At 36.7% G+C, this 24,188-nt stretch overlaps 2 protein-coding genes across 3 annotated transcripts; both read right to left on the bottom strand.

Annotated features, from left to right (window-relative positions):
- Nucleotides 1-289: 289 nt before the first annotated feature.
- On the bottom strand, nucleotides 290-4,819 carry C901 (notch receptor 4 protein C901). Its single transcript, XM_077444576.1, has 8 exons — nucleotides 4,728-4,819; nucleotides 3,449-3,587; nucleotides 3,202-3,234; nucleotides 1,941-2,079; nucleotides 1,713-1,871; nucleotides 1,451-1,642; nucleotides 650-847; nucleotides 290-579 (listed from the first exon to the last, which is right to left on the bottom strand). Exons 1-8 carry the CDS (start codon nucleotides 4,817-4,819, stop codon nucleotides 290-292), a joined length of 1,242 nt encoding a protein of 413 aa, XP_077300702.1.
- A 4,227-nt stretch (nucleotides 4,820-9,046) lies between these two features.
- On the bottom strand, nucleotides 9,047-22,778 carry FucT6 (alpha-(1,6)-fucosyltransferase 8). 2 transcript variants are annotated; one of them, XM_077443741.1, is made up of 11 exons: nucleotides 22,515-22,778; nucleotides 18,673-18,762; nucleotides 18,238-18,521; nucleotides 17,853-18,161; nucleotides 15,639-15,804; nucleotides 15,382-15,568; nucleotides 15,041-15,278; nucleotides 12,402-12,555; nucleotides 12,148-12,321; nucleotides 10,062-10,301; nucleotides 9,047-9,988 (listed from the first exon to the last, which is right to left on the bottom strand). In XM_077443741.1, the coding sequence occupies exons 3-11, from the start codon at nucleotides 18,480-18,482 to the stop codon at nucleotides 9,899-9,901; spliced, it is 1,803 nt and encodes a 600-aa protein (XP_077299867.1). In that variant the 5' UTR covers nucleotides 18,483-18,521; nucleotides 18,673-18,762; nucleotides 22,515-22,778; the 3' UTR covers nucleotides 9,047-9,898. The 2 variants fall into 2 exon arrangements, with proteins under 2 accessions (XP_077299867.1, XP_077299866.1); XM_077443740.1 differs by lacking the exons at nucleotides 18,673-18,762; nucleotides 22,515-22,778 and having other exon boundaries at nucleotides 18,238-18,590.
- Between the last annotated feature and the right edge of the window lie 1,410 nt (nucleotides 22,779-24,188).

Genomic DNA, 24,188 nt, shown 5'->3' with positions numbered 1-24,188 from the left:
AATTAAAAAATAAATGTATGAAATCTGTCGACGAGTTGTCCCCCCGATGCTCGTGCGATGAAATATCTCATAAACGAAAGCAAACCATCATTCAATGGATCAAACTTATTAAAGATTGCTTAGTCTCCGCTTGGGAAATTAAAATACATGATTTTTATATTGCTCAGTGATAATTAGTTTTATTATTGGTGTCAACGGAATAGAGGAATAATACAAAAATAATCACCAAATAATTTATTAATAAATAAATAAATAAAAATTACATACAAGTAAAATAAATACAATTCTTTCACTTCTTCGTTTCATTTTCTATTAAGTCTTCGTTACTTGAAGACGAGCTTTCGACTGTTGTTGGTTCTTCTTCGGCAACTGTTGTAACTTCCTCCGATAAATCATCCACGTTGGCCTCCGTCGTAGTTGTAGTTGTGGTGGTCGTCAACGCCATCGGTGCCAGTTCGCAATTTCGTCCTTTATAACCGGTTGGACATTCGCAAACAAACGAACCGTCATCTTTAGGAAGACTGGTACACTTTCCGCCATTTTCACACGTTCCCACGTTCATTTCACAGTGATTCAACTCTAAACATATGTATAATATAATGAATATTGCGTTATTACATTTTGATTCAAATTTTCTTTAATACTATACCTTCATTGCAAAGCATTCCACCCCATCCAGGTTCGCACAGGCATTCCCAAGGACGCCTACATCTTCCATGCTCTGGATGGCAACCAGGGTATGGGAAGCATTGATCGCATTTAGGTCCCGTCCAACCAACGCGACACCTACACTCTCCAGGTCTTCGACAGTAACCACGTTCAGGATGACATCCGTTGCTGCAGATGGCTGTAAATTACATTTGAGTTCATTCTAAGAGCTGGTGGTTTGTCTTAAAGGGACCTATTCAATAAATGTGCAGATCCATCTGTCTCTATCTCTAACCGATTCTCATTAAGAGATATCGCAGGGAGAACTGGTGGTTTTTCTTATAGGGACCTATTCAATACATGTGTAGAACCATCTGTCCCTATCTCTAACAGATTCTGATTAAGATATATCACAGGGAGTTGCTAGGTTACTGGGTTAAAAAAGTTTCTGAAAAAAACTTTCCACAGTCCCGATTAATAAAAGATCAATAAGGAGTTGGAACAAATAGATGAGCTTGACTAAAATCCCTAAAGAATGAATTAAACTACTGGGCACATTCTTAGAATGCCAGGAGAAAGGATGTGGAGATACTCTTCGCAGTACCGGTGAGTGATAAAACAACCAGGTAACCCAGAAAGATTTGCAAGGCATCATTACGGGTTGAAAAATCTTCAGTGCAAAGAAATTTCAAAAGCAAGAGAAGAAAGTTCGTTTGAAAGACCCCAATATACATTTTGAAAGCCCAACCTAGTTAGGAAAGGAAATTTTGTACGAAGATTGTAGATAAGGAAATTTACTTACGAGATTGACATAGAAGTCCTTTGTATCCTGGCAAGCACTTGCACTCCAAAGGTTTGTCGCAATATCCCCTCTGGCAACCAGGTAAAGTCTGGCAGGATCTGCACAAAGGTCCGGCCCATCCTAATCTACAAGTACAACTTCCAGGAGAATCACAATAGCCTCTCGTTGGATGGCAGTCTGTTCTGCACACAGCTATAAACAAACACATTTATTTATTACAATAAAAAGCAGTGTATATAATTGATTCACGTACACTACTCACGTTCAGAACAGAACAGGCCATCCCATCCTGGTTGACAAATGCACTCGAAAGACACGTTGCAATAGCCGTGTTGACAACCCGGTAAAGCTATGCACTTGTTACACTTCTCACCGTAAAAACCTAATTTACACCTGCATTCTCCGGGCCTTTTACAGTACCCTAAATAAAAACATAGATATAAAACTTTCTTTTGACTTATATTATTTGTTTTTTAGAACGACATGATACCGTTGAGCGGATCGCAACCCCTCCTGCAGATAGGTACATCACAAAGGTCTCCCTGCCATCCCGGCAGACATTTTAATTCACCGTTGTCATCGCATTTATAATGACTGTGTTCACTTTGAGCTCCAGGTATTTCGCACGCCTGATCAAATTAATTCATTGGTTATATTACAGAACGATAAACTTACTAATTAAATAAGTATGGTAAATAGCACACAACGGAGAATATAAAAAATCATATTGAATAACTTTCACTATCAGTTATGTACTGTAATTCATTTATTTTACTATTCAAGTATCTATAAGCAGACACTGATTAAGATTTTATTTATTTATTTAAGTTTGGACCATTGAGGCATTACAGGAATCCCTAATGCGCCATAATGGTCGAAAATATAATAGGAAAGAGAGGAAAAAAATTATACAGACAGAAATACATTAATAAATTATCATTAAAAACAATAAAAGCATTCATAATAGTAGATATGTACTATAAAAATATCTAATAAACAGAGTACATAGAATGGAGTGTCTGGCATTTACAGCCACCACTAATATAAAAACCAGCCGTAAATACAAAACATCCCTGCGAGGCCCAAATGAAAGAGAATATCAAAATTCCACTCATGCATCACATATAATTATAAAATAATTATTAGCGCAGGCTACCAGACAGACAGGCTAAAATAATCCCCAATAATTTACGCTCAAGATAACTCTTAGTAAACGTTGTTATATTTACTAAATCCATATAAAACGAAACAAATACAATTATTGAATGTTATAAAAAAATTTTTACTAAAAGTTTGATACTCAATAAATTATTATTAATAATAATATTAATTATACTTAACACTAGTTGTAATTTTATACAAAAAACAACATTCATTTTCGACTAACAGTTACCATGTAAAGGCTTCTTAGAATTACTTTCTTTAGCTGACATCATTTTATTATATACATATGTAGTTGGTCGATGTTAATTTAAAAAGTTTTTGTTAACTTAAAACATACATGATTAATATCATTTATTGATCAAATATTAGAATATCAATGCTTATTGAGATTACAATATGGTTGCAAGAGGTGTTTTTGTTAAATTATATCTGAAAATGATTCGATAGATGAGTAGAGAGATTAAAGAAAATACAATATAAATAAAAATTTCGTTGTCTGTAGTTGTTCATGAATGTTTCTTCATTCTATTTGTTTTTACATATATTAAAACTTGAAATGTACATTACAAAAGAAATTAGTTATTCACCTGTTTCTTCCATTTCGGGACGTACTTAGCTGGCTGCACGGAAGATGCAATTACAAAAATGACAAAGTTAATCAGGTGATATTTAAACATTGTTCGATCATTTATTAAACTTGCGACGTAGAGTTGGCACAGGTTTCCACGCGAAATTTTGTTCGAGAGCAGTGCGAAAACTATAGCGATATTCGGCAGAACATGACTGGTTGGAGTGATGCACTTTAATCCGATGCAAAACTGTACGAAATCGCACCTTGTCGTTAATGGTCAAACGGGAAATGAACCGGTCGCGTAAAATAAAGAACCGCTCGCCGTTCGAATCTCGAAGAGGCAATGAACTTGAAACTGTGTTTACTGCATCAACAGTGTCATCTAAAACAGTCGTGGACAACCTTTTATCAATCGAAACATACGTGAATCCCACTCAGAATCGATGCCAAACATACACCATTCACCAAGATTTCCAGCGCCCCGGGCAATAACTTAAATGTAAAATTACTTTACTTTCCTAATGGAATCTAATAAGATTCTCAAGAGTCAATGTCTAATGAAATAGTGCAATGAAAATGTATACAGGAGTGTTTAGTTTAGTTTAATATAAGTCATGTAGAATGTCAAAAGTAATATTTTAATGGTAATTGGACTATTCGTCACATTGCTCAAGTTCTCGTTAGTATGATAGTTATCGTTAGTATGATGGACTTTCCGGCTGCCAGATGTTCCGTTGTAGAGATTTTAGTGACTTTGTGACGAGTACTTTGTGACCAGTAATCACCGAACCATTTTAATATGGTTCGAAGATTATTGCCCACAAAGCGCTCGCCCAAAAGTCACTAAAATCTCTATAACGTATAAAAAGTCCATCATACTAACGATAACTCGAGTGCCAAACATTCCGTATTCGCGATTTTCATAGCAAAAATTGTCTTTTGGGCGATCGCAATGTGCGTAATAATCCAATTACCTTTTAATATATACTAGTCGTTTTACCCGGCTTCGCTCGGTATTTGTAATATAAACAGCTTAAACATGGCAAAACAATCTAATAGTAAACATTTATTTGTTTTTTTTATTAAATTTATTTGAATCGAAAGATGCTCCCACCCAAACCTTACATAGTTACATACAAAGTCTCTTTCGAAATTATATATTAAATATATGTATATTCTAGTCAAAATCTTCAATAAAAGCAGCGTGAATAGTTTTCAAATTTAGTATGAGTTCTTCTTTTCCTCATATCAGAGGGTCATAACTTTCCTGTCTTCTAATTTCCATAATGCGACCCATCATAGTCCTCCAGCTCTCTCGATGGTAATTGGATTATTAGTCACATTGCGATCGCCTAAAAGACAATAGTTGTCATGAAAATCGCGAATACAGAATATTTGGCACTCGAGCTACCGATTTTTCCAGGCTGTCCTGATATCAACTCGCGATGTGTCCAAAGAAATCTTCCATATGCTAAGGCATATGGAAGATAGCCTATCACCAACCGTCAGCTCTTGCACGATGGAGGTATTGGTTCTCCTCACTTTCCAGGGGATTCTAAGCATCCGTCTCCAACACCACATCTCAAAAGCGTATATTCTCTGCCTTTCTTGAGCTCATCGCTCGTACCATCCATGTCTCCACCTCTTATAGAAATACGAAGAAGATCAAAGCACAGACCAAACACATTTTCGTAGAGGCGGTGATGCCTCGATTCTTCCAAATTTTACTCAATTTCGACATTGAGCTTTTGTGAAACTCAAATGAACGAATATAATTGAAAAATATGGAGTCGAGTTGAGCATTCGGAAGTTACTCGTAACAATTATCGAACTCGGTCTTAGTGCACTCGAATCGTGTCAACCCAGTATTAAGTGGACTTTCTTTGAATTTAGGAACTTCTATAATTATAATACTGTCTATTTATAGATTTTTTTTACCTGAATTTTGATATTTCGTAATAAAAAAAATATTCAGGTATATTTATTCGAATAAACATCTTCTGGTATTGGAAGCTGTCCTCTTCTTAATCTAAATTCTTGTGTATATATGTGTTAGGTTTTATAGTTAGTGTTACTATGTGTATACTGAAAGTTTGTCTTAAAAATTAGCTTCAATTCTTAATAAAGAGATTTGAACAAGTTTGCCATAGATTAAAAGTTAGACGATACCTGCATAACTAACACAAATTTACCAATGCTTACAAGGAAGAAGAAAGTAGTAGAATTAACTGGAACCATACAAGGGAGTTTCGTTAGTCATCGCTTGAATTTAATTAATTTGTTATTCTCAGACGCACTTTCAGAGAAAGTTAGTAACCAATTTCTCCAATGTACTACGACGTCGTACACCAACTAAACCTCGCTTATGCATTACTTGGTTAATATCAGTTACGTTGAAATTGATCATATTTTAGATATGCAAATATCAGCTCTCGAACGAGACAACAAATCACACATGAAAGTTTTCCTTTCGACGATCGCTCAAGTAAGTAGGCTTCTGGAAATAATGTCAAATGACATAAACAAAACTCTCGAGACCACGAGACCAGTCCCAAAATGTTTAAAATCGAAAATCAATCACGTTCGAAAGAAGCAGACGAGATGAAAGCGACATCAGCAGATGCAAATTGACCTTAGGCAATTGGTCACGTATGCTGGGACACAATGCAAATGCAGTGGCGTTCGTGACCCACTTTGGTCACGGAGAGAGCATCGCCTAACTGTACCGGCACGTAGAAATCATCGGCACACTTACCTGGACATCATCATCGCCACTATCATCATCATCACTGGAGAATTTGGACCGCCCACCGCTGCGTTTCTCTTCAACGACGTCTCCATCAGCACTCAAAACTTGAGTCCTGTACTCAAAAGCGACACAGAAGAATGTAGGAAAAGAAGAAATGACGAATGAACACTAAAGCTGAACTCTCTAAAGACAATGGTTGCCGATTCGTTTTACGCCAAAGAAAAAACTTGACCACTCTCTGACAATCTCTGAATTTAATACGACCGATCTATGTAGGTCAAAAAACTTGCAAACATGTGAAAAAGATAAATACACCCAAACGGTAAATCTTTAAATTAAATTAGCACATACTGTATATCGAATCTTTTCTGAAATTATTCGGGAAATACAATGGATGCTAATGTTTTGATTCTGCCTCACATCAGATAACTCAGCCGTAAGATGTTCTGGGATTGTATAAGATTTAAGTTTTAGGTGGAAGTCATTCAAAATCGAGGATTCCAAAACCAAAAGTCAAAATGAAGAAAAACCATTAGGATAAAACTTTGTATGACTTTTTTGAGCATTTGTTTGTAGCAGAGGGTTGGTTTACTAGAATCGCGTATATGCTCTAAGGTTAACTGCAAGTAAACATCAGTACGAAAGGTATGCTTTGCTACATTCATATGTTCCATAATGTGTACGTGGCGTAGACGCGACAGCAGTAGCTGACAAAATCTATTCATATTATACAGCAGTACACGTCACCGAAACGTATTAGCCCTTTGAATGCTGACCAACGCCGATCGGCGTTTTGCCGACAAGTCCATGGGCTTGAAAAACGCCGATAGGCGTTGTATTTTGAGCATGTGCCAAGTAAAGAAGAATACTATCCGCTAAGCCTTTCCAGGTAGCATTGAACATGGGTCGTGTAATCCGTGTCAACGTTTATAAAGACTGGCTAACACCGGAATTTCTGAATTTATAACCGTAGCAGAATTTCTCGATGGAAATCCCCAACTGCTGAGTATTTTAGATTGTGGCTTGGTATTTAGATTATGAGCATTACATTTAAACAACAACGAAAATGGAACTAGTTTTGGAAAAATACATTCATTAATAGACTTCTTTTGTTTATTTTATATTGTTGCAAGATATATTAGAGTCTAAACACACCTATACAAAACTCGAAATTCTCGGGGGTAGTTATCTAGGGTTTGTTTGGATTAGCTACAATTTTTATACCGGCTTTCTATTGGATTTATAAATAACTCTATTTGGAAATGTTGGCGAAATTTTCAGCGTGGCGGGCCTCAACAGAAAAGACGTCAGCACTCAAAGGGTAAAACAAAACCGGTATTCTTCGGCCACTGTGGAAGTATTCAGACGTCACAGTAGCAAGTGCAAGTATCCTAATGAATCATGTTGTGACAATATTGACTCGACGGAAGCAAGATTGCGCTGTATTGTCGTGCTTTGTAATGTACATATGTATATGCAAGCCGATTTTGCCTTGCACTCGGCCAAAACTCACCTGAACGCGCGCTGCTGTATAGTATTGTTGCGTAAGGGTGGGTTCAGGATCTAAATGAAAGGCCAAAGTCGCTTCACAGCATTTATTTAACGATTCAGGTCCACACGGATCCACCGCTCACTCCAGAATAATTTTGTGTACCTCCTTATAAAGAACAAGTTGTCCAGCATATCATCCTCCATATCGTTGGCGTGTCTATTGTATAGACACGTAGGTCTATCCGCACTTGCCCCGTTTTGTGAGAACCGTGGCGTATCCTTTGTTCGGGCACTTACTGAGTCCCGTTAGCCTAACTCAGGGTTTATATTGTTCATCCACGAATTTACTTACACAGTGGATACTCTCTCCCGTGTTCCCACTTTACAGTATGAATAGTCTTTTCCGTGAACTGCTGTTTGTCGCCTTGCAGTGCTGGACAGTATGAATATGTAGACTTTAATGCTCTTTTTTGTTATAAAAAGTGATATTGGCACCACCTTTGGTTTATTTTTAATTGTGAAACATTTACATGACTGGTACTCGTATCATGGTGCGTACGCACTAAACCAACGAAGGCAAACTTAGTTGGAACCAGTAGCGTACAAAATATCGAAATAAAAATTATATATCGAAAATTAAATTAAATATCAAAATCAAAACTATTATTATTATGTTAAAATTAAATATCGAAAGTTAAATCAGAATATACAAAATTTAAATAAATTTTCGAGATTGAACTAAAATTAGAACATCAACAATCATATATACAGGTATTTATTTAAATTCTGTGCATTATAATATAAATATAATAATTATTATTATTATATTTGATGTATAATTTTTATTTAGATATTTTGTACGCTACTGGTCCCAATTAAGTTTGCCTTCGTTGGCTTAGTGCGTACGCACCATCACAAGTAATCATTATTTTTATTACAAACCTCTTTTACGTTTCACTTACGATTACAATTCAGGTAATAATTTGCCTATTATCCGATCGTTTTCATACTTTGCCATATTGCTTATTTTGGTCATCAATATGAGCAATATGGTAAATGGATCCTCCGCTATTACGATAGAGATAAAATATCGTTTAAGACGCGTTTGAAGTTAGCAAATTTGAAATCTGAGTAACGTCCATGTAGTCTTTAGTTTTATACATAGATGGCGGTAGTAAAATAAAATTATTGGTATTTTTATTCAAAATAATAATTTATAAATGTACTATTTTGAGCTCCAAACGATTTTAAAGTAAGAAAAAAGCATCAAACATTACCTAATACACAAATTGAAATATCGTATTTGTATCCATTGGTTACAAATTGATAGCCGAGCCGCTGAATCACTGTTGTTTAACACGTTCAACCCGACGTGTACCACCGGTGGCCAGGCGGATAGTACTATAGCAGACTATAATTTTACGGTTCCATTTCATTGAGCTCCCCAACACTAAAATTCCTATAAAATTCTAAAGATTTAGGGACAACTCATTATATAAAGTGATTTAATGGCGTCACGCGTAATTGGGTGCCGATACACGTGACAGTGCCGCCACATGGGCAAATATATGAAATCATGCGCCGGGCTGAATGTGTTATGTATTAAAAATAAAAAATACAAATATTTCTACAATGCATATAATTCAAAATAAAATTTTGTGTGCTTCACACTCTGATAAAAATAACTCACATAAGAATAGTTACAATTTGTTTTTTTTCTATTACATATATTTATATATTACTTTGGTGAGATTGTTGCTCGTATCCGTAAGTCAAATTTCTAAGACTCTTCCAACGACTTCACCGACACTCACCCCAAAAACAAAATAAATAAAAAATCCCCCTTATCGAAAAACACAATCTGCAATTAAACATTCCAGATTAATAAATTAGATCTTAGGAAAGGACTCATAAAAAACAGATCTTTTTAATAGTAGTAGAACCAACGTCGATATTATTCTTTAAACTGGAACACTGTCTTCAGTCTTGTCAAAATTTTTATTCAATTAAAATATTTAAATTTCTTCATATTTTTTGCAACGATCACTATTCAAGACAATTAGTAGCCCCACTATCAATGCATCAAATGCCCCTAAATATAGTCGTTATAAAAACAAACACCCATATACAAACATTTACTGAGATTTACACAGCAATAGAGTAAGTAATACATAATTCCATATATATGTACACAATAATAATAATAATAATACACATTGATAGACCATTTTGTGACCGTAAAGCAAATTCCTTCTAAATGCATACAAATATACCCGTAATTAACAGTAAGAATATCAATTCGAAAATGAGATAATTTTATATGGAGTTTACAATTTTTAAAAATATACTTTAATACTCTCACTTCGTTAAATATCAATAATAATTAATCACAATTGCACTTGTCAGGTAAAAAATCCTTTGTATTTTTACATTTATCATTTTTTACAACACTATTCATATTATAATTTGTGACTCATGGTCTGACCAACGGCACGTTGGTGTACGCGGGAAAATCTGCAATGTCCACCTTATCTTTTGTCTTGAACGATGGAAACAATCCAACCTGAAACCAAACGTTTCAATTTAACACTCGAATCACACTTAGACTGTTCAGATCCGGAGATAACAATCGATACCTGATTGGTGCGTCTGTTGCTGCCTTTACTGTAACCGTTCCAATGGTTACCGGCTATGCCTATCACGTCACCGACCTTCATCTGCATCTCCTGAGGACGCTGCTTCGGATTATGCGGCAATACGGCCACCCTGTTATGAGGATTCTGTCCCCCGTAATAATATATATCGTCCAACGACTTGAAACGCTCCGATGCATCGACATGCAACGATTGCATAATTTCATAAGCTACCCTACATACCTAAAAAAAAAACATGAAAAAATAATTTTAAACCTATTTTAAGTTATGCACATGTATGACTTTAAATAGGGTTACCATACCATGAGCAATAAATATAAATCTAATAAATTTGTATAAAATTCCTGTCATAATTGATATTATGACCAACCAATTAAAAAAAATTGTAACAATATATATTAAAACGGACGCGATGTATGTATGTTTGTGAGTACGTACATATATGGCGGGCGGCTAACACATGACAAATCGCTCACGCGACCAATCACTCACGGGACAAAACGCTTTGTAAAATGTAAAAATAACTATTTGAATCGATTTAGTTTTCATAATTACTTGCTCCGAAGTCCGATTTTTTGGTTGAGAACACCTGCTTCGATATCGGATTTGGGTGCGTAATACTTAATTAAGCATTATTAATTATATATACATATGTATATTGGAAAAACTTTCCGAACATATGTAGATTTTATTGTACTCTATTTACATATTTCAAAAACGCAGTCTTGGATGATGAATTAAACATATATTAACTACAAAAAGATAGTATTGTTACGTACGCCGCGGATTAAGCGAATAGAATCCCAGAGACTATGTGACCGTTCAAGGGTTATCCGTTAATGGGTTAACTAAGTGCTTGCACTTAGGACCAACGGATATCTGTTAACGGATTAACTAAGTGCTTGCACTTACTTCCAGGATTATATCTGGACTCTAAGTGCATTTAGGCTAAACAATGACCGTTATTAGTCCTTTCTCAGAATCGGTACGGGGAGACCCAATGTGGGAATACATATCCGAATACGTGACTATACAATAGGTAAACGGATTACACGTTCTGAGAGATCTACCCTTTATAAGGCGGTACGTAGGCGATATCAGGTCATTCTGGACTGATCACTGCCAGTGCGTGTATCTCCTTAATCATCAATAAATGCTGTGAATCGACTTTGGCCTTTTACTTGGATCCTCCACCCACCCCTACGCAACAGTATCATATAGTCCCGTTGATTATTTTACAAAAAATAATTGTAACTGGACGAAAATCCTTATTAATACGAAGCATTAAAAAAATCTTATAATAAACTGTAAAAAAAAAGAGTTTTAGAATAATTAGAAATTAGAATAATTCTGGTGTAAAAAATAATGTTTTTGTACGTACGAATTATTCCGTGAACTATTTGTCCCATGAGCGCAATGTCACGTGAGTGTATCTGCGATATGTCGTTGAGTGTTAGGTCCGTGAGCGATTTGTCGTGACAAGTTGGATGCGTTGGATGCGTGGACAAGTATGGAGATTTCAAAAAAACAAATTTTAGAATACCACGAGTATACGTTATGCGAATGGTTGTGGCGTGACGACCGACCATGTCGAGGAGATGTGGGGAAGTGGGGGGGGGGTATGGAGCGTCTGACATGTGCTCCTGATATTGAACGCCGAGCGAGCGTTGGAACGGGTGACGTCAGCGTCAGATGCGCTGCGCGGGAGCGTACACACACACATTAATCCATCATTTCATCGTTTAATGAGCGCTCGACTTTTTACTATTAACACGCGCGCGCAATTATATATTACCTTACACTATATTTATATATAACTTTATTTTAATTCGTGTATCAATTCATTTCCAAAGCCACCAGTTGAAATCAACAGGCAAAACATTAGTCTAACATAAAAGTGCACACCGAAAATTATTATGGATGCATTTCTTCTTTGAAATTATTTTAGGAACTGTTAGGTGTAAAAATAATATGTAAGAACACGTTTTTCTGCGCGTTCTTTTTTCTAATTTCCAAGATATGGCAACCCTACATCGAGTCTGTGATTAAAATTTACATAAATACATACCTGACTACTAAATGTACAAACTAAATAATCACTGAGACTCAATAAATGAATGTCTAATATTATGCCATTTAAGGAATTATCACTATATCTGGTCGAAACGGCGGCAGTTTTTGCCACAGTCGGATCCCCTATCACTTCGTAAGATGGATACTTTTCTCTAGCTTCAATTATTACCTTAAAAATAAACAAAAACAATCAATTCTCAATTCTTACATGACTAAAAACATTATTTACATATGTGTGCGATGAAATACTTTTGGATCGTCGGATGCTAGATAAATTCTTCTTTTACTAACTGGTTCTACCGTTTCCAATTGATTATAATATTCTTCGACATGATTCATGTACTCTTCTAACCTGTGAAAAGCAGCTTCAGTGCCGACTTTATCTGTCCGCCTAATGTGGACTCTATAAAACAAACAATTTATTAAAAAATATATAAAATCACTGAAAAAAAATAGTAATAGTAACAACATACACATTCTAATTTACAAAGCGACATACCAAGAAGCAATAAGTGTCAACATTTATGTTTCAAGATAGCTGTTTTATCTAAAAATAAATTGGGATGTGACCGACCCACGACTTTATCTATGTATTTGAGAACTATATGAAGTATAAAAAACAAAATACGATAATGAAACATACAAACACGTTCACAAATACTGGACATGGGAGCATTTTCGATACGAATTGAGCGCAAATGTAGGGAAACTCAGATAAGACAAAAGTTCTACAACTAAAAATCACTAGTCTATGAAACATTATAATCCTTTAAACCTGGGACGCACCTACTTCACAGTTTTGTAAATTCTTAATTACTTAACTCTAAAATTTTATATATAAATTTATATGTACTGTCCTTTACAGAGGTGTCTCCTCGCACCTCGCAATAATGCATCCATGGTCTTAGAAGACCTGACGCACTCAGGGAAGGCATTGTACATGAGCACACCCCTGTGAAAAACAATAAAAAAAAATACCGAAACTACCGGTATCCGAAATCCGTTATTTTTGCAGTCCCTAGATACAAGGATTATACTTGAATTTTCTAGTGAACAGCACACATAATATTTAAGGGGACGAAAAAAATCAAACATAGATAAAGTTACTACGTATATACATAGATAAAGAAACAATAAGTTTTATGCGTCACAAAATTGAGTTTGATATATGTTGACATTTATTGTCCTTTACAGCCTATTATACACCGAAGCAACAAATTCTAATATTTAAGTTTAATTCTAATGTTAATATTTAAGATTTCCCATGAGTATTAAATAAAACTCATTTCCTCTGAAGCTTCAAAACATAATATAATTTTGTGTAATGGAATTAACCTTCGTGAGTAAGTTTTTTAAAATTTGTGAATATTTTATAGATATGTTAGTTCGAGTTCGATTCAGCTTCTATTTAACCCATTGAGTGCTAACGTCTTTTCCGTTGAAAGCCCGCCACGCTGAAAATTTCGCCAACATTTCCAACTAGAATTATTTAGAAATCCAACAGAAAGCAGGTATAAAAATTATAGCCAATCCAAACAAACCAAAGATAACTACCGCCAAGGATTTTACATTCATTAATAGGACAAGTCTATTAATGAATGTATTTTTCCAAAACTAGTTCCATCTTCTTCATTGTTGTTTAAGTGTAATGCTCACAATATAAATGCCAAGCCACAATCTAAAATACTCAGCAGTTGGGGATTTCCATCGAGAAATTCTACTATGGTTATAAATTCAGAAATTACGGTGTAAACCAGTCTTTATAAACATTGATACGAATTACACTGCTTTAGGTCATCGACTTTAGAGAGTCTTTAATTAATATTATGTATTAGATGTATTATGAGCATTTATAAGAATTGTAAATAGGTTTTTGAGATATTTTTTTCCTATTATGCTGTACATTAACATTAGAATAATATAATACTATGATTACTAACCAAATTAAATTAAATTGTAAAATAGAAAATGATCAGTAGATCAGTAGCTATTAAAATAGATATCAGATGTATTGTGAACATAATTTCGTAATAATAAAAAGCATTTCAAAATCAAATCAAAAATACGGATTACACGACCCATGTTCAATGCATTTTTTTTTTCAATGCTACCTGGAAAGGCTCAGTGGGTAGCATTCTGGTTTATTTTATACACACTCAAAATACAACAACCCATCGGCATATTTCAGGCTCGTGGACTTGTTGGCAAAACGCCGAACGGCGTTGGTCAGCATTCAAAGGGTTAACCCTTTGCCCGCAGCAATAAATATAGCGAACAAGCTCTGTACGCGGCACCTTTATCGCGAATTTGGCAATCGAGTTTTCGACCTTAAATACAGATTTTAATATTTACTCAAGTAACCAGATATGTTAATTAACATATAAAGTATTATTTTAAACAATAAAATACATAATGTATCTCGTAGTTTTGGCTCAATTGTCAAATAATCATTCTTCATACAATTGAGACGTATCGTCGCCATTGTTCAACAGACGTGACGTCACATAAACGAGGTTTCAGTATGGTTCCACAAAAAACTAATTTTGACTGGTATCTATTCATTTTAAGCAAATTGAATAGATGGCATTCAACTCTCAGTAATATATTCAACCAATTTTGAACCTTAAAACAGTTGAAATAGGCGCATATAAGGCTCAAAATCCCGTGCAAAGTTCAGAAATTCTATTGAAGACAGCTGCGCTACAGACTTGTCGCCCAAATTCTTCCATAGAAGACGGCCGCGGGCAAACGGTTAAAGTTCATATCTTATACATAAATAAAGTAAACACCGCAAAAGTCACGAAGGTTAGACCCATTTCTCAAAACTCACAAAAAAAAAACTCACACAAATGAAATCAATCAAAGAAAAGTAATCATATTAGTAATACCCTACAATGGGCCGTTTAAAACCGAGCTTTCTCGCCGAGTTCTCGAGGAACGCGCGCGTCGCAGGCTGCGGCCGGAGCAAATACTTAAGGAACTGTCCAGCCCACCACGCGGACGGCGCCCCGTGCAGCTTTTGCAACCGCGGAGCGATATCCGAGGGAATGGTCAACGGGAGAAAAGCGGGCCTGGGCGAGAGAGCGTCAATGATTGGCAAAGTTATTACTTGGGTATACCACTTTCCTATAAATTTCAAAACGACACAATAAGCGACACGTACGGGGATTAATTAGCAGAGCATAAACAACAAAAGAAAACCATTCCGCGCACAAGTCGGAACACACACCCGGCCACGCGTCTTTGGTATCGCCCTCCAGAGAGGTGCACGTCTCCGATATCGGCAGGAATATCTGCTCCCATCCGGCGCGGTGGTATCTCCAGCCCGCCGACCTCAGGATCAGCGTACGCTCCGTTGCGTACGCCAAAATCAAGCAATAGACCACGTGATGCAACTGGCAACCGTATCCGCAACCCTGAAAACATTCATTCCGTACTGAAAGCTGCAAGTGTTTGCGTGCGTTTGATTCCAGGCTTGATATGAACCTTGTTCAGGTTGCAGACTAGTTTCTTGGCCGTCGGACAATCTGCCGGATTTTGCAAGGCGTGGAGTCTCCGCTGAACGAGATCGCTCAACGCGAACGCTTCGTTATCTCGCCACTTATCGTAGCCGTCGACCTCTTTCAGGGTTTGCATGTCAGTCAATAGGGATCTGCGAAAAGGTTTATCGTGTATATCAAATATAACATGGCAATAATCTCCTCCGCTTATAAACGCTGACTTTATCAACATATCGATAGCATACTTTTTATGATGTAACAAAGAGAGCCGATGTCAATTTGAAACCTTTCTCTACCAAGAAGTGCAAATATACACATATGCAAACATTTACTCTTTTTATCGAAAGCAAAAACTGCAAAAACTCGATATATTTATTGTTAAATTTAACCCTGAGCGGCGCCCATGGTATTTAACTTGTAAACATGAATTTGAAATCATATTCCAATACTATGGAATAATGCATATACTATGCATATATTATTTATTTTATTTTTACATAGATATACATATACCAGGAAGGATTGACAATTAATTACAAACAATGCTGCATTTTATTATTACATAAATCACTGTATTTCGAGAAGCTGAAGAACACGAAATAACAATTAATTAAAGAATTAATCCATTGAGACATCGATGGATTTAGATTGTGTACATCATTTTTATAAATTTTACATACGATAAATACAGAAGATTTGTGACAGCAGGAAAGATGATTTTTTGCCAATTTTGAGGAACCGTTTCAACAATGATCAGATACAATTGGCAAACTCTGATAAGAAACGACCGATTTAGGGCCACAAATACCCCCAAATCTAACCAGCAGTATAGTGGGTCGAACCCACTTGGTGCTAAACATACGCGCTACCATTGAGCCATACTGCTGGCTATGTAATTTAGCCAGCAGTATGGCTCGGTGGTTGCGTTTATGTGAAGCACCGAGAGGTTACTGGGTTCGATCTGGTGCTAATCTTTAATGCTGCTGGTCAGACTTGATTATTTGTGACTCTGAGTCGATCGTTTCCTATCAGAGTTTACCAATTTATCTGATTTAATTGTTGAAACGGTTCCTCTATCAAATTGGCAAAAACCATCCTAACCACTATGTCACCAATGTCTGAATTTGATTTTTAATTTATGTACAAGTCTAAATCCATAGATGTCTCTATGGATTAATTAATTACTAGTTAATTTCGTCATGTCTCTTTGGATTAATTAATTAATTGTTAATTTTGTGTTCTTCAGCATCTTGAAATTCAGCGATTTATATAATAAAAAATGCTGTAATTTTTGTAATTGGCTAGGAAGGCGCATTGGGATTTACCTGTTAAACCTTCCTGGTATATGTATATCAATGTAAAAATAAAATAATGCTTTCCAACAAAGTGGTCACAGGTTCGATTCTCACTGGTTGCTGCTGGCCAGGCCTGATTTTCATTGAAGCAGTTCCTACAAATTGGCATCTGTTGTCCTATCGCAAAACCTCGAGTTATTCATCAATAAAATAAATAAAATAAAATACACTCTGATAGGAAACGATCGACTTGGAGTCACAAATATCCGAGTCTGACCAGCAACACGGCAGAAATATTTCCGAATATATTCAATCGAGGTCTTAAGCCCGGGAACCACTCGGCGGTTAGCATTTACGCAACCAATAAGCAATAATATATACATGTAGGGTTGGAATTGAACGAAAGGCTGATATATGTCAGAGATATAACGGTTAGTCGCAGTTGTACCTGTGCTCCGCGCAGTTTGTCGCTAAACCTCCGCACGAATCATCTTAATAAACAACATAACTGAAAACGCAAGTGTTTGGTCTTCACCTCAACCGCCTTATCCTAACAACGTCATCTGTCAGGATTCTCTACCACATACATATATATTATATAATCATTACATACAATCTTTCAATATTGTTTTTTTTATCTACCTTCATTTATGCACACTTATATACAAACATGTGCTTATGAAACATCCATATATCATAAACGGAATTAATAAAATACCCGACTATATCATATTTCGGTTTATATTATATAATTCAAATTGGCTCTAGCGATGACGCTAGATAAAACCCCAGATAAACACACTCAATTAAATATATGCATGTATGCATAACGATATCATACCCACGATAAGGACACTACTGTGTTTTATTAAAATACCGAGTCGAAATATACGTATATATATTACCTTTTGTGTTCCACACCGAGGTTCAAAACGTTCTGTAAAACTTTAACCAATTCAGGATTTTCCGACTTGTCTAAACTCTGCGCTTTGAAAACCTCGGCATGAACAAAGTTCCAAAACTCCTGCATGTTAGTTTCGACTCTTCTTCTGACCATCTCGTATTCTATCGACGGGTTCGTCTTTTGGTCGATGTCTTGCCTCCAACTCTTGGTGACGGACGACTGACTGAATTCGTTGTTACTATCTATGGCCTTGTTCACACTCTCGCCGATTTGCTTCAACAGGTCAATTTTTTGATTCTTCGTCAGCTCTCTGAAATTGAAAACGAATTATATCATCTTAAAAAATACCATTTTAAATATTGCACTCGTACGAAATTGACAATTACTTTATGTTTATATCGTTGAAGAGATTCTTCAACTCTTCGTTTTGTCTTTTGACGGAGTTCAACTGCGAATAGGCGTGTTCTAGCCGCTCCTTCACCGGTTTCACGTCCCAAACTTCCACTGTAGCGGCACTCGAGCACATCATCGGCCAAATTCCCATGATCATGACGACTATCCAGACGACGGCGATGACCAGCAACACTTGCGGCCACCTCCCCGCCATCAACAAATGTCTCAAAATATACATTTTTCTCGTCTCTTGTCTTGCAGATCATTCGTGGAGATTCTTTAATCGAATACTTTCGTGAACGATCACTTTTGATATATTATTATATATGTTTATATTATTATAGTATATATTATATTATATTTTATAAATTTGAGATTAATAGAGATTCGCAATTGTGTACGCAGAATATATAAAACTTAAACTAGACCATTGACGTGTTATATCCAATACAATGGGTGTACTCCTACTTAAAGCGGGAAGACTATGCTGTGCGAATTACAATCATCTAATTTGGAACCTGCAAACAGAAAAAAAAAGAATAAAATTAAGTATTTAGCTTACAAATATCACGTACAAATGCGAAGCCAGGATTAAATTAAGTAAATAAACCTTTATCGCGAATTTGGCAATCGAGTTTTCGACCTTAAATACAGATTTTAATATTTACTCAAGTAACCAGATATGTTAATTAACATATAAAGTATTATTTAAAACAATAAAATACATAATATATCTCGTAGTTTTGGCTCAATTGTCAAATAATCATTCTTCATACAATTGAGACGTATCGTCGCCATTGTTCAACAGACGTGACGTCACATAAACGAGGTTTCAGTATGGTTCCACAAAAAACTAATTTTACCTGGTATATATTCATTTTAAGCAAATTGAATGGATGGCATTCAACTCTCAGTAATATATTCAACCAATTTTGAACCTTAAAACAGTTGAAATAGGCGCATATAAGGCTCAAAATCCCGTGCAAAGTTCAGAAATTCTATGGAAGACAGCCGCGCTACAAACTTGTCGCGCAAAGCTTCCATAGAAGACGGCCGCGGGCAAACGGTTAATATAGGGTCTTCCTACGCGGTTGAGCGATTCTTCAATCTTCATACGCGGTTGAGATTCGCGAAGAGCTACGTCTGGACAGTATTACTACACGGATGTGAGACGTGGACTCTGAAAACCAAGATGATCAGCCGCATCGAGGCTTTTGAGATGTGGGTCTACAGGCGTACGCTGAAGATTCCGTGGACCAAAAAGATATCAAACGAAGCTGTCCTCGGCATGATGGGGAGAGGCAGGGAACTTGTTTCTGTCATCAAGCGGAGAAAGATGGAATACCTCGGACACATGATACGGGGTCCAAAATACGAATTTCTCCATTTGATAACCATGGGGAAAATAGAAGGAAAACATTGGATTGGCAGGAAAAAGTTATCTTGGCTTCGAAACATGCGCATGTGGACCGATATGAGCGCCGAAGAGCTGTTCCGAGCCGCTGAAGACCGATGCGGATATATTCAAATAATCGACGAGGTGGTCGCCAACGTCCGGATGCGGACAAGGCATTAACAACAAGAAGAATAGGGACTTCCGAACTTCCGACAGTTGATAGCAGTCATATTGTTGAAGCTACATCTGTCAAACTGGCTGTCATTCATTCAGTCTGTTTTACCAAATCACCATGGACAGATATAGCGTTCAACAACACGTGCAAATGATAAAATTGTTTTATCAAAATGTGTTTTATGTTCGGGCAACGCTTCGCCCATTTTACGGTCGAGGTCCATTTCTGGATGAATGGGTACGTCAACAAACAAAATTGTCGAATTTGGGACGATACCAATCCTCATGAGAGCCAAGACTGTCCAATGCATCCCGAAAAAATCACCGTTTGGTGTGGATTTTGGGCTGGCGGCGTCATCGGTCCATATTTCTTCGAGAACGACGTTGGCCACCGAGATCGTGCAATATGACCCCGTTAGACTTTTTCTCGTGGACTTTTCTTAAGTCGCAGGTCTATGCGAATAAGCCACAATCCACAGAGGCCGTCACAGCCAACATAACCCATGCCATCGGTCAAATTCAACCTGATTTATGCGCCATTTCGGATCCACCCAGAGAAGCCTCAGCGGACATTTGAACGATGTTATATTCCACACATAATGGTATCGATAGGCCTTTCAAACGAATAAAAAAATTCGATGATATCTCAACACACTCTGTTTTATTTAAATTTAAAGATAATGAAAGCGCTTAATGAAAGACCCTGTATATATCAGGGTTTCCCAAACTTTTTATGCAATGGAACACTTTACAAACCCGGAAATTTTCAACGGAACACTAAATATAAAATAAAATATATTTTATTATCTATTTCATAAACATTTTTAAATATAGTAAACAAAGCTCTTATCGACTTTGACGATTTCTAGTCCTGGAATCGCAAATCTTTTCGATATCAGGCACAATAAAGGTGAGTTCAATTATTATATGTGGGGTAGCATCGAGTTTTTTCCTGCACTATGACCGTTGAAGCATAATAAGAAAATTCTGCTTCGCATAAATAGAATGTAGGAAACGGAAGTAAGACAAAAATATCTTGTTTTGCCTCGTTGGGGTATTCTTCTGACAAATTCGCTCAGAAATCATTTAATGGCTTTAAAATTCATCTACTTTAAAACTGCTGGCTTTTCATCTACTTTAATATTCATCTAAGGCAGGAAAACAATCAAAATTTTTTTCTCTTTCACTTACACCCTATATTGTAATACTTTTTCCACAATTTTTATTTCCGTATTCAAACTCTCCATCTGTATGTGCTTAGATTCTTGACTTCCTAAACATCGGTGGAGATTGACCATCATCACTCGCCTTTCAAAATTGCCCCGTATTGCAAAACCATAGCAACATTTTTGCGGAACACCTAATCAAGTTCCTAAACATAGTTTGGGAAACCCTGATATTATATGATATAGTCAGCAGTATGGCTCGGTGTTTGCGTTTATATTAAGTTCGATGTGGTGTATTCTCAGAACCTGCTTGTATTCTACTTGGATATTTCTGTTATCAGAGTTTATTGCTAAGTAACCAATACTTTTATTTGTGATATGTAAATCAAACTTGCTCGATACGAGCATTGCTGTATTGATCGTATTATATTATAAGATCTCAAAGAATATATACATATACATATAATCAATTTGGTTCAAACATTTTTCTGTACAATTAAATATAGTGGCAGTATGACTCGGTGGTTTCGTTTATGTTTAGCACCGAGAGATTACTGGCTTCGATCCCGTGCTAATCTTTAATACTGCTGTGTTTGGACTTGGCTATTTGTGACTCCGAGTCGATCTTTTTCTATCAGAGATTGCCAATTTATCTTTCTACCTTTCAATTTGTGATAGAAGTTGTTTAAATGTATTGCAGCCTATAAAATCATAGCAACATTTTTGCGGAACACCTAATCAGGTTCCGTGGAACACCAGTGTTCCATGGAACATAGTTTGGGAAACCCTGATATTATATGATATAGCCAGCAGAATGGCTCGGTGTTTGCGTTTATGTTTAGCACCGAGGGATTACTGGCTTCGATCCCGTGCTAATCTTTAATACTGCTGTGGTTAGACTTGGATATTTGTGACTCCAATTCGATCGTTTCTTATCACAGTTTGCCAATGTATCTGATTTTAATTGTTGAAACGTTTTGCGCTATCAAATTGGCAAAATACATCTAACCCGCTGTCACAAATATCTGAATTTGATTTATGTACAATATGTAAAAATCTATGCACAAGTCTAAATCCATAGACGTCTCTATGGATTAATTCATTAACGAATAAATTCTCTCCAAATACAGCGATTTATGAAGTAATAAAAAAATAATTGTCTAGGAAAACGCATTTGAGTCTACCTGTCAGGACTTCCTGGTATATATCTATGTAAAAATAAAATGTATGTAGGTACTATTTGGAACAATCGACTTTGATACGTCAAATTACAATATATGCTAATAATAATTAAAAAAAATTGGATAGCACGGTAATGCGAAATGGTAAAAATAGAAACAGTACATGGCATTGAGATGCTTATCAGAAAGCATAGCAATAAAAGTTTTTTTGAATGTGATAGAGATATACATATGTATGTATGTATATATATATATATATATTTAAGTGTTGGCATTTAGATATATATATATATTTACATATAGAGGAGAGTAAATGAGTAAATTGAATAGAAATAATAAAGTAATATAAATACAGAGATGACGTGCCGGATGGCAATTGGACGTAGCGAGAGTGGAGAGTGACGAGTGACGAGTGACGAGTGACGGGAAGTGAGCAATTGAGCGGGTGGTCGGGTGGGTGGGGTAGTCGTGGAGGGCGCAGCACCCGCCGAGCTTTGGTGCCCCTCGACACCGCACCCTGCGCCCGCGCCCCGCGCCCCACGCCCCAAACTCCTGCACGCGCGCTCTCCACAGGCCCGCGCACCACCACCACACTCCTACGCTCCCGCAGCCACACTGACACCTCATAAACATGTGGCCGTATAACTGCATTCATTTCGTCCATTGCAACATCAAATTGCACAAACTATGTATATTCTTTATTTTATTTTATTTATTTATTTATTTAGGTAAAAACAACCGGTCTCCGTGACGAGCCCGGATATGAAACGCCGGAAAACGCAAATATCGGAAGGCAAAGATCAAAAATCGAAAGATCTTAAGTCCAAAGATCAAAAAAAAAACGGTGCATGGTAAACGGTACATACTTACTTAATTTGCGCGAGCAGGATACAATAGGAACAAGAGGAACAGGCTTTTCGTCCCATATTAAGGTCTGTTCATACCTAGTCAGCACGTACCGACTTCAGCAGGTATCCGGCCGTACGAAAAGTATTCTTTGGTACATTTTGTATGGGCATATTCATACCAACCGTCACGTTTACGTCACGGCAGGCTTACAGCAGCACCCGACATTTCCTGTTCATACCTTACAGCAACATCCGTCAACGTATCGTATCCGTTTTTTTGGCCATCGTGGAAATATACACGCGAATTACGTGCCATGAGTCTGCCGCTTTGCTGTTTTGGACCAATTATCGATAGTGACAGTTGACAGCTGTTCAATCTTTCGACATGGTTTTAGCGCATATATTTAAAAAATATTTTAAAAACTTTTAAATTTTTTACGGAAATATTTATAAATTTTTTGTTCATCATCCAAAAGCTCCTTATACAGTGTCCAAAACTCTCCTTCGGTTTTTCTATTTTTTAACATGGGATGCACATCAAAACGCCTCCGTGCTTTTTTATTGCCTTCTTGAGCTTCTTCTTCCAACAAAAACGCGATTATACATAATTTTTCGTTCGATAAACGCCGAAACATTTTTGCTGACTTGTATTCTGACGCGTAGCTACGAATGCACGTGTATGCATTCATATTGTAAGTACTCGACAATACGACGTAAGCAATATTGCGCCGTATCGTCATGGCCTTGTAGGCGGGGTACATGTGTGTTGACCGTATCCCGGCCTAACGAAACACTGTTGTGCTAGTTTTATGAAGTTTTATTGTTTGCCTATGGTTGTACAAAGGTATGGTATTTGTGGGCAAAAGTATGTCGTTCAGCGGTCTCTGGATATGGTAGAGTGTCGCTGGCTCAGCATTCAGCTATGTTCAGAAGGTCTCTGGATGCGGCAGTGTGTTGCTGGCTCGGTCGGCTGGTTGATCTTCCAAGTCCGTGTAGTGAAGTGGTGGCTGGTCAGGAGCTGTATGTTGACTGGTCTGCTGTTGTGTGTCGACGCTTGCTGCTCTGGGTCGACTGGCGTTGTTTGGGTTGTACCTCCTTTTATAGTGTTTCTGGAATGCTTGGTGGAAGTGGTTATTGACGCGTACGAGAGGAATTTTGTTTTCGTCGAGGCGTCGAATT

Source organism: Arctopsyche grandis, chromosome 13 (assembly GCF_051622035.1).
Source record: "Arctopsyche grandis isolate Sample6627 chromosome 13, ASM5162203v2, whole genome shotgun sequence".
In the NCBI taxonomy this organism is placed as follows: Eukaryota; Metazoa; Arthropoda; class Insecta; order Trichoptera; family Hydropsychidae; genus Arctopsyche; species Arctopsyche grandis.
This window is presented reverse-complemented; position numbering and strand designations above follow the sequence as displayed.

What these genes read in the sequence shown, in the direction of transcription:
- FucT6 (XM_077443741.1), bottom strand. Translation starts at nt 18,482, where the DNA reads ATGTATATTTTGAGACATTTGTTGATGGCGGGGAGGTGGCCGCAAGTG. An exon ending in CTCGGTGTGGAACACAAAAG is followed by an intron (nt 15,805 to 17,852) that starts GTAATATATATA and finishes ACCTTTTCGCAG; the next exon opens with ATCCCTATTGACTGACATGC. An exon ending in TACCAAAGACGCGTGGCCGG is followed by an intron (nt 15,279 to 15,381) that starts GTGTGTGTTCCG and finishes TGAAATTTATAG; the next exon opens with GAAAGTGGTATACCCAAGTA.
- C901 (XM_077444576.1), bottom strand. Translation starts at nt 4,819, where the DNA reads ATGGATGGTACGAGCGATGAGCTCAAGAAAGGCAGAGAATATACGCTT. An exon ending in AGGACTTCTATGTCAATCTC is followed by an intron (nt 848 to 1,450) that starts GTAAGTAAATTT and finishes TGTAATTTACAG; the next exon opens with CCATCTGCAGCAACGGATGT. An exon ending in TGGAATGCTTTGCAATGAAG is followed by an intron (nt 580 to 649) that starts GTATAGTATTAA and finishes ACATATGTTTAG; the next exon opens with AGTTGAATCACTGTGAAATG.